The following is an 11,288-nucleotide window of genomic DNA, read 5'->3' as shown; positions in this document are numbered from 1 at the left end:
TGAGCAAGCACAGCAATTTTTATCAAAATCGGAAGACATGAGGTAAAAAAGTGCGTTGGTCCGTCTGACATGGAATGACCCATATATGGGTTTGCTCATTTAGTCATAAACGGCCCCTCATAGTCGAACGTCAAACAATAATAAACCAACTTAACGCGGAATAGATATGGGCATAGATATTTGACACCGCAGGATGCAAGAGCGGTAATCTGGACATCGATAATTTAATTGTCTCGGAAGTTTAAGTGAGTGTTACTACCCCCCCCCCCCCCCCCCACCCCTAGAACCACAACCTTTATCATGTTTATAGTATAGTTCTAGGACTAGTAGTAGGACCATGGGGTAGGACTCAGGAGTAGTCTATTATTGTTCCGTCCAAACTTGATAATCGTCCCAACTATTGGGGCGTCCCAACTGTAGTTGGGATTTCACATAGAGCTCTTAAACAGCAGTAGTACATGCGTGGATTACTGTACTGTCGGGTCCAAACTGTGTAGACTTGATTTCAAGTCTCAGACTGCGGTTATTTCTCTGCATCAGCCACACAGAATTGACTGCCGTTCAAAACTGTATCAATGGGTTGACTGTTCCAACAACTCATCATCAGCGTAGTCTGTGGGATAGGCCCAGGTTGATAATATTTTAGCTGAGTGGTAGGGATGGTCTCCTCATAGAATTAGAAGATTGGACAACTGTTACTCTAGTTGGGACCCCAGCCCCAACTGTAGTAATGACTGTCCCAACTGTTGCAGTAGGGATAGACAAAATTTATTTTATAACATTTTATTGGGTAGAGATGGTCTCATCTATAGTTAGGACAGTCATTGGTACAGTTAGGATAGTCACTACTCTAGTTGGGACCCCCAGTCCCAACTGTAGAAATAACTTGACTTCGCTTGTTCAAGTTGTCTTAGCCCCTAGGCATGTTTATTTGTTTGATGCCCACAACACAAGTTCATATCTCTATTTGTACAAGTTGGTTCAAACTGTAACACTGTAATTTTCAACATAAAACTATATACAGTCGTTTGACCAGTTCGGGATCACTTTTTGAATTCACATTGTTTTTTGTTGCAATCTCTTTGATATCTTAAACAAAAAAGTTTATCAATTTACCTAAACATGTCATAAAACTCACCAAGTATTCACTGACGAAAAAATATTAGTTCTTTTGAAGAGGCTTTGAGAAAAGTATCGTCACCTGTTTGACCAGTTCAGGATCAGTTGAATCTATTCTGAATCAGTAGAGTGCCCTTTATTGCAAACCCATACTCCCATTCATAAAACTGTCTCTCAAGGACACGAAACTTCAGAGGTGTGTTGGCATGGACTTGGACTTCCTTTCTTTAGTGAATGTCATGCAAGTGTCCTCAATAGCAGCGCAAAAACCCAGCCACAAAACCTCAAAACAACAGCAAAGGCAAATGAAAAAGTGAAGCGAACCTAAAAAGCAATATTGACCCCTCCAAGTTTAATTTCCTCACAAAATAAAAAATCTACAAGAATTTGTTGAAGTAATGTTTCTCAAAATCAACTAAATAAACTTTCTATTACAGTAGTATGATTTTACCATACTTACTGACTTTGTAAGTTAGTGCGGCACAATTTGACGCATGAGATGTTGAGTGATCCCGAAACTGGTCAAGGGTAAGCTGCCCGCCCAAAGAAGATTTTGGGATCTTCGTCACCTCAAAAAAAACAAGATGACTGCACAGTATTTACAGGAATGTCTTTTTACACATTCTTATCACTTTACATAAATATTTTTTGCCCCGGCATATCAATTCTACAGGTAAGAAGTTTTAACAGTGTTTTTCAAACCAACATTTTTAAACAAGAAAATTATAAATTTCGCAGACAACCTTCAGGGAAAACAGCCATAATTTATTTTCTGATGATATTTGGCACCTTATTTTGGGGTTTGTTGGTTTAATGGGTGTTAATCTTCACATTTATCAACAGAAATTGGTAATAAATGAGAAGTGATATAATTATTTGGTTATTGCAAAGTTGAAGTGATCCCGAACTGGTCAATGATCCCGAACTGGTCAAATGACTGTATTAAGAGTTTTCTTGAGAAGAATTAATTTACCCACTCGAACCCTTCTACCACGCTCCAGCCACGCTCCAGCCACAAAAGTACCGTCCCTTAAAACTACACTGCTAAACAATTACCGACTTGATTTCAAGACTAGCTCACACCAACGAGACAGTCCTCTGCATCATCCATGCTGCTGTGCGTGCACACCACACACAGCATGCAGCAAAAAACAACCCTGGTACCCTGCAACGCGCTGGTACCCTGCATTACTGTCCCAACTATAGTTGGGACGCCCCAACTTTAAACACTCAAGTTGGGACCAGTCCCAACTATAGTTGGGACAATTATCAAGTGGCTGCGTAACATCATCATGTCTATCTATCCATGGAGCAATTGCTCCATTATGATCTATCTATCGTGTCGATGCCCGCCGGTCACGGTGTCAGATGCAATTTTTGTCCGCCATGCAATACTGTCCGCTCCTGATACTTTTGGCATATGCAATTGTGTCCCGGGGGCTATGCAAAAACCGGTCCGGGGGGGTGTGTAGGAGGTCGGTTTTTCAAGGTGTCCCCTAAAAATCGTGGCAAATCTTTTAACTCTCTGTGCCCGATGTAAACAGTCCCCTAGGCTCAGGCCCGCGAGAGCAAATTTTTGCCAAGGGGTGCTGGATTTTCCCAGAGAATCGGCAATCGCGGTATGCGAATGCCAATAACGGCGTGGGGCATGTGGGGTCCGGGGCCTGCTTAAGAGCCCCGCAAGTTTTTTGGTCCTAGATGCTCCGTCGTGCATTCTGAGCCATTACTTTGGCGCTTAAATGTATCTTTTGGAGGTAGGATATTATTGGCAATTAAAAAAAACAAAAAACCCACAATGCATTTTATTACACACAAATACAAAGGCAAATATTCTACAAAAGTTGTTCTTCTTTTTAACAGCATCGACAGCTATGTTCCGACAAACCAGGGGTGTCAATCCGTCTTGCAAAGTTGGGGGGGGGGGGGGGAACAACATTTACGGCGTGGTGTCCGGGGCCTGCTTTGAGCCCCAGGAATTTTCTTTTTTAGGCCGTAGATGCTCTCTGGTGCAATCTAGGGAGTCTGAGAGTTGATAAATGACCCCCTCTCAGATGTTGGAATTTAATGCCAATTTCAAGGTATGATATATGCATCTATTTTTGCTATCATGGTTATTGTACCTAAAAACAATTATAGATTTGAAATATCCAATACTGTTTCTGCATTATAATGCTCAGCCGGTGTTTCATCCCTACCATCATCAGCATCATCAAAGACAAGAAGTTTTAGGGGAGGGGGTGGGGGTTGGTGGGTTCGGGGTGGGTTGGTGGGTTGGGTGGGGTTTGGTGAGTGTGGTTACATCTATTAAAGATGGAGCCTGCTATAAAGCGGAATGCGAAGCCTTTTGCGGCCTGGGGTCCTGGCCTGCGTAAGGGCCTGGGAAAATTTTGCATTCTAGATGTTCTGTAGTGCAATCTTAGGGCCAATAAGTAAATTGAAACAAAAGTAAGTTTTCTAATAATACTATAGAGCTTTATAATAATGTTTTAAATGTTTTAATTTTTTGTTAACCTGTCTTGAATAAGTTTGTAGAGAACTGCAGCTGGCTAAGTAATAGAGTCATACACAAAGTCTCACAGGACAATAATCATTACAGATGTTTCTTCCACGTATGGCTTTACTAGACACCACACTTTCTTGTGATATAATTGATAAATAATAATGATAAATTATAGAATCGCAGGATTTAGGCTATACAGAAAAAAATCGTGTAAACATGACAGTAATGGAGGTCGCCGCTCACCGTTGACTTGTCTTGGCCATGCATTGAGTTGTCTCAAAGTCGAGTTGTCTGAACCGTCGAGTTGTCCGAACGGACAAGTTGTCTGACATTCGTACTAAGAATCGATCATAATGGTTTGGGCGCTGGCGGCAGTGCAGGGACTTCACAACATCGCGATCGCCATACACACAGCTAGACGTCTCCCTCCCTCCTCACGCATGGCATTGTACATGTATACATGGTATAGTGTGTTTTTAAAAGCAGTTCTATCCGATCCTTGCTGCATGATTTTAACGTAGCGCCGCCGGCTAAATAGTGGGAGTTAAAAATTGATTTGTTATAAAGTGTTACAAAGTTTTCACTCGGGATTTTAGGGGCGAGTTAAAAATAGTTATAATGTTACAACCATTAACGTTCGAAAAGTAGGGGTGCTATAGCATATTCCAGCACCCCCTTCATTTTTGCTAGGGGTGCTGCAGCACCCACAGCACCCCCCGCTCTCGCGGGCCTGCCTAGGCTAGATACATCATTAGATAGCGGAAGTTTATTTTTAATGTGTGATCGTTGATGAGTCTTGTCTTACCATGAACTCTGTAATGTTTTCAGATAGGAAAAAATGGCGCGGGGAGATCAATCACCCTTGGGAACGAGGTTGAGTGAGGAGTACACTCCACTTCATGTCATGAGGTTGTTAGTTGCGTTACGAAGTCCTGGGGTCTCATAGAGTGGCGTTTTTGTGGCAACCCCAACCAGAAATATTGGTCATCGGTTGTGTATCGCGTATTTGGTCGAGTGCGGTGACGATGCTGTTCAGATCAACCAGTAAACCGACTTGTTGACCTCGATTGGGATTTGGTTGGGGGTCGCAAAAACGCACTCCATCTTGCCACACCATTTTTTCCCAGCATGCATCGCTCACTCTTAACCATAAGGTTTATCGCCAATAGCAAAATTTCAAAAGAGGACGTTGTTGAACCCACACAAAGGTAGGCAATGCGTGCGCTAGTCGTGCATGACAATGCGCATTGCATAGCAAACTGCCCCATATGCCTTCCCACAAAGCATTGCGGTTCTGAATCGCGAGAAACCTTATGGAATTAACTCATTACCACAAGCTGCTAAAATGGGATGTAAAACTTTTTAATTATACAGGCCTGTGGCAGATTCATACTAAATCTGTTACATGCTCAAGTAACGAATGTGCTAAAAAAGTATGTTTATAGGCACACATTTTTGCTTCATGTGCCATTTATACACCATTAATACACCATGGATCCGTCACAGCGTGCAACAATTGTAAAATGGTGTTTGTACGTCACAGACACACCTTCAAACTTGTCTGGTAAAGGTATGTTTTTGCAGGTGTTTTCCATGTCATATTGGGCATGGTTAGCATTATCTCTTAAATGTTGGATTTGGATTTTGATTTCCAGTACATACATGTATGTAGAAAAATAATTATTCTCTCTCTTCTCTTCCAAACACAGGGTCTACATACATTGTCATGGCTGGACATGTGTCATTGCATCGCCAAGTCTTTGTCATTCATTTAGGGCGTATTGCTTACCAGGATGCCTGGAAACACTCAACAAATTCTTGCAAGGCGTTATTTGGACCACCTAAAAGTCCCTGTTTTGGGTCCATCCAAACCAAGAGACAGTATTCTCATCTGTGAACATGAACCAGTGTACACAATAGGTGTGAGGAGTAGAGATTTCCTAGTCTCCGAGGAACAAAAATTAAAGAACTTGGGAGCACATTTTCATCGAACTAACCGTGGTGGTTTAATTACATTTCATGGACCTGGACAGCTAGTTGCATACCCAATTCTGAACTTACATCATTTCAAGAAGAGTGTTCGTTGGTACATTTCTCAGCTTGAAAGAACAGTTATTCACACATGCCAAGAGTTAGGTGTTAAAGCTGGTACTTCATGTGACACAGGTGTCTGGGTGAAGGACAATAAACTTGCTGCTATTGGTAAGGCCCCCAAGATAAAAGGGTTTAATTTATCATGGATGCTATTCCTTCCTCCATGTTTCATCACAGTATTTTGGGGTACTGAACAATTGTTTGTTCACCAAGCATGAGTACAAACATGTACCATGTATACTGGAAGATGGCTCGTCTAACATGATTGTACATACGTATTATGCTACAGTATTAATTAGCTTGACCATCTTGTATGAGGTTATATTGCTCCCCAGGGAGGCAAGAAAGTTTGTTAGCAATCGTCTCAAGCCCGTTCCACAAGATTTCTTTTGTAGAGTGTCATGGTCGAGTGGTTAAGAGCATCAAATTCAAGTTCTGATGCTAATTCACCGGAGTGTGGGTTCAAATCCCGGTCGTGACACTTGTGTCCTTGAGCAAGATACTTTACTATAATTGCTTCTCTTCACCCAGAGGTATAAATGGGTACCTGCGAGGGTAGATGTTGATATTGTGTATGAAAAGCCACAAGTGCCTTACAGGCAGCTCAGGGCTATACATACTCCCCAGGGAGCTGAGAAACATTACAGGGATGTTATTGGCCCTATGACCAGAGCACTAATGTAAAGCGCATTGGAATGGTTATTGTGAAATGCGCTAATATAAGAATTTGTTAAAATAATTATTATTATTATTATTATTAAACGATGGTGGTTGGGAATGAAATCACATCATTGTAATAAAATTGGAAGTGCGCATCGTTCAATGAAATCGCCACAGACCCGCGTTATTAACAGCCTGGATCAAGACCTCCAAAAATCGCATCCCTGTTAAAGGAACACCGGTCGAGTTGGTCTTTGAAAAGCGTTTTGTAACCGTTTGTTATAAAGTGCATATGGTTGGAAAGATGTTGTAAAAGTAGAATACAATGATCTACACAAATATGCCTCGAAATTGCGTGGTTTTCTTTTTACCTCGTCCAATAACACGGTCGGCCATTTATGGGAGTCAAAATTTTGACTCCCATAAATGGCCGACCGTGATAGTTCGCGACGTAAAAAGAAAACCGTGCAATTTTGAGTGATACTTGTGTGGATCATTATATTCTATTTTTAAAACATCTTTCTAACCGTATACATTTCACAACAAACGGTTTCAAACGCTTTTTATAGACCAACTTGTCCGATCCAAGGCAACGTGTTCCTTTAAGAATCGCCTGAGATCATTAGTGTGAAACGACACACGTCATGATAACCAAGGTCCCCAGCGATCGCTCTTGAAACAACCACACATGCACAAACGTGGTATTTCTGTTCTCCATTCACAAAATATCTTAGCCATCATCGTAAAGCATTTTAGCATGCCTTTGCTGTGCTTACGGTGTTGATGTGTTGATTATTGATTCTCAAAGAAAAGCAAACCATGTAAACTACAATGTCATTAAAATATTAGACACACTTATTTTACTTGTTTTATTCTCTTCCCGTACAGGAATACAGTGCAGCAGATATATCACCACCCATGGACTAGGTATAAACTGTAACACAGACCTTTCATGGTTTGACAACATTGTTCCTTGTGGACTCAAGGATAAAGGTATCACATCTCTTGCTCGTGAACTCCAACGCGATGTCCCTGTACATGAAGTATTGCCGGTGTTTTTAAAGGCATTTGCCAAAGAGTTTAATTGCAGCATTGTGGAAGCTGATGCATGACATGTACTTGGTGGACAGATTCCACAAACTCAACTTCAAAGCATTGTTTTTTTGTGTTATCGCATACATACAGATAACCAGATACATGTAGGTGATGCACAGTACGCTATGTAACTGTTATGTTGCAATAATGACATTATAATTTCAGTTTACACTAAATGCTTTTTATAATTAATGCTAGTTTGTTTAATACAATTACTTTTCCATGCATTTCACCTTGACCCTTGATTGGCCGTACATTGGATTGATGAGTTACTGTGGTGAACACTCATGATGTGCAATTGGTGCTGACCTGTTGCACATCTATTGATGGTTTGTTATACTATGCGTACAAATTTCCAGGCTTGTGAAGGTACAATAAAAGTTAGTTTGAGATTTATAAATCTAAATGATTCAGGGACATGTTTTTGCTTACAATGCGCCTTATTTTTTACCGTAAATAGTATTTTTATCACTTCCGGGGGTGAACGCAATTCGCCCTGCACAGATGAATAGGCGTTTGTGTCACTTTTGTCATGTTTGTTGCGTCGTATTTTCAATTTGCTTTAGAGGTGGATTATAACAGCTCCTTTAAAAGTCTTATTGTCCGTGATGGATTAGATGTCTGTGGTGGTAATGTGTTCCAATCTTTAATAACTGTTTTGGGTATCAATGAATATACCCCGGGAAGTGATTGAGAGTGCCCTCATCACGCTATCAAAAATATTGCCCATTGATGTATCTCATGACCTTGCTTTCTTGCGTATCTTGTAAACTTAAATGAATTGAGACAAGCACATTTACAATATGTTTGGGGAAAAAAAAACGAAAAACCCCCACTTTTATTGACCAGGGGTCGATTTCACAAAGCAATAAGATTCATTGAAAGACAAATCGTCAGTATTGCCATAGTAACTTGTATTGTGACGTCACACTTTATTTGGCAACTAGAATTGATTTGAATTGAAATCCATCTCAGCTCTTTGTGAAATCCCGAACCTTTATGTAAGCCGATAGCTTTTACCTTACTGTAACTGTCGCGAAAGTGGGGTGGTTAAGTTTTGTTGCCCTTTTTAAGCCACTTATTTGCCCTGCGGAGGCGAAGCCGCAAAAGGGACATACTGTTTCCGAAATGTCCTTCCGTGTGTGGGTTTGTGTCCACATTCAAACCGGGGACCAATATAACAAAAAGGACAATGGTTCCATGGTTTGCTATCACAAAGAGTTGAACAAAGGAGGGTCCCAGATTGTGTGTGTGGTGTTCTGGTGTTTTGGTGCTGATTTGTGCTTGCGTGCATGCAAACTTATTATAACTCAGGACACAAAAAGATTTCATGTGGGTTGGTCCTGGGAGCTCAATCGGTCATTGAAGTTGTGAGATAATAATGAAAGAAAAAACACCCTTGTCACAGGAAGTTGTGTGCTTTCAGATGCTTGATTTCGAGACCTCAAATTTTAAATCTTAGGTCTCGAAATCAAATTCGTAGAAAATGACTTCTTTCTCTCGAAAACTACCTCATTTCAGAGGGAGCCGTTTCTCACAAATTTTTATGCTACCAACCTCTCCCAATAACTTGTTACAAGTAAGGTTTTATGCTAATAATTATTTTGAGTAATTACCTTTAAATCTCCTATCAAAAAAGTAATGTAGCAGAAAGAGTAGAAATTGTGTGTGTGTGTGCGTGTGTGTGGGGTGGGGGGGGGCAGTTGTAGTGTGTAGAAGTGTTTTCACCCATAGGTTTTTTCCCACCTATATGGCAGAGTATCTGCAGCACAGCATTGCACAACACTCTGCTCTACATGTGTCAAATGTCAAGAAACGGACTGACCTTGCAGGCCATTTGTGTTTTCAAACACGACTTTTCTTGTTTTGCTATGATATTGTTAATTCTGAAAGATAACTCAATTATCCAAATCACCACCAACAGCATCATCAAGGGCAGATCCAGGTTAGGGGTGGGGGGATCTATTAAAGATGGAGCGTGTGAGTGCGGAACACAAAGCCTTTTACGGCGCAGGGTGCAATCTTAGGGCAATTAGAGGCATGATGAACGAAACAAAACATGAGCAGCAGTAAAGCCTTTTGAATTACCAAGGGCAGATCTATTATAATAAGGAGGCCAATCTGTCAAAGATGGAGTATGCGAGTGTAAAGCCTTTATAGCGATGGGTCACACAGTTGATATAATGTCCCCACCCTTCAAAAAGTGGGGGACATGATGTACAGCCTCTTCACCTATATACTAGTAGGAATCCAAATGGCACTGTGACCTCGCAATACATTCCTGTTCTGCTCACCCCACACACAATCGTGTATTATTGCATGCAGAGCTCAGCCACACTGATTAGAAGAACTGGCAAACAAAGCGAATTTTATAACGCAGTAGGCCTACCATTCAGTCAGCAAGTACTATGCCTTTTTACAACTCCTATTTTTGGCGAGCTGTGAAGCGGGGTGAGCCTGCATTTACATGTAATAACGATTTCCATCTGTCAGTGGGTACCCGGGTGCGTCGGTTAGGCGTACAAAATTCAATCATTGTTTGAGAAAAAAGTTTTAGCATCACGCTTCAACATTTAAGTTTTGAGTTGTTTTATGGATTCTAGATGACCAATTACAGCCTAATAAAACAATTACAGCCTAATATTGCAATTCACCCCAAAAATTTGTACGACATGTTTTCAGATTTTAAAAAGAATCCTGACAAAATGAATGAGCCATGGTTGAGACACTTGATGGAACGTAATCAATCTTGCAATCATCACACAACATTCATGATAAAGTTTTGGGGCTTGAAGCTGTCCCTGGAAGCCAAGGTGAAGAGGACCATGGAGGTAGAATTCTAATCAGCAACCAATCAATAGTAGCGCAGTCAATTCCTGCGGTGTGGCTAGTCAGCATCCCATCCTAAACTCCGAGTCTCGGAGGCCACAGAAAAACTGTCCTGCTTTTTACCTACTACCTCAGAACTGAGAACTCTCCCCCAAAAACTGGAAAATCTACTCTGGGGTAGTAGAATACAAGGCAAGACAGTTCTCTAAAGAATAAACTCTACTTTGCAAGTACATACACACATGGTGTTACTGCAAACCAAATATATATTGATACCTCGCCATGCAATGCCTCAACTTCCACATGGTTTTAAATAGCTCCAGCCAGTCTTCAAAGGTAGACGTTGCCTTAGATTGGGCAAGTTGGTCTATGAAAAGCGATTAAAAACGGTTAGTTATAAAATACATATGGTGGGAAAGATGTTTTATATCTAGAGTATAGTGATCCACATGAAAATGCCTTGAAAAAGCACGGTTTGACTTTATACGTCATGAACTAACGCAGCTAGCCATTTTGTGGCATCAAATTTTTGACTCCACAAAACTTAGTTCGCAAAGTAAAAGTGGATCATTATATTCTACTTTTGAAACATCTTTCTAACCATATGCATTTCATAACAAACTGTTTCAAACACTTTTCATAGACCAACTCGCCTGATCCAAGGCAACATGTCCCTTTAACAGCTAATTAAAAAAAACCAGTGAACATGATCACAAAACAGCATGTTCAATTTCATCCTTGGATTTTACCATGGTCAGTGAAACTGATTTATTATTAATTGGTTTATTGCTAAAATTACATCACGGTCAAAAGTAGCCCTGGCGGCCTTACACTTTCGTATTATACTACAGTGACGTCCTGGATATCAGGGTACATATCTGGGGCGGAAAATTTTCAAAGCTGCATTATTTCACGAAAGTGACGGATTTGTGAAAAATATATAACGACCAAAACCCACCGCAGAAAAATGTATGCCGCCATGGAATCTTAA

General features: G+C 40.7%; 1 protein-coding gene across 1 annotated transcript; it reads left to right on the top strand.

Moving 5' to 3' along the window:
- The first annotated feature begins 4,962 nt into the window (after nucleotides 1–4,962).
- On the top strand, nucleotides 4,963–11,286 carry LOC139945088 (octanoyl-[acyl-carrier-protein]:protein N-octanoyltransferase LIPT2, mitochondrial-like). The gene is given in 4 exon segments (XM_071942346.1): nucleotides 4,963–5,189; nucleotides 5,329–5,420; nucleotides 5,422–5,821; nucleotides 7,262–11,286. Coding segments are annotated over 4 exon segments (795 nt in total). The 5' UTR covers nucleotides 4,963–5,110; the 3' UTR covers nucleotides 7,486–11,286.
- Nucleotides 11,287–11,288: the final 2 nt, after the last annotated feature.

Source organism: Asterias amurensis, chromosome 12 (genome assembly GCF_032118995.1).
Source record: "Asterias amurensis chromosome 12, ASM3211899v1".
NCBI classification, from domain to species: Eukaryota; Metazoa; Echinodermata; class Asteroidea; order Forcipulatida; family Asteriidae; genus Asterias; species Asterias amurensis.
This window is presented reverse-complemented; position numbering and strand designations above follow the sequence as displayed.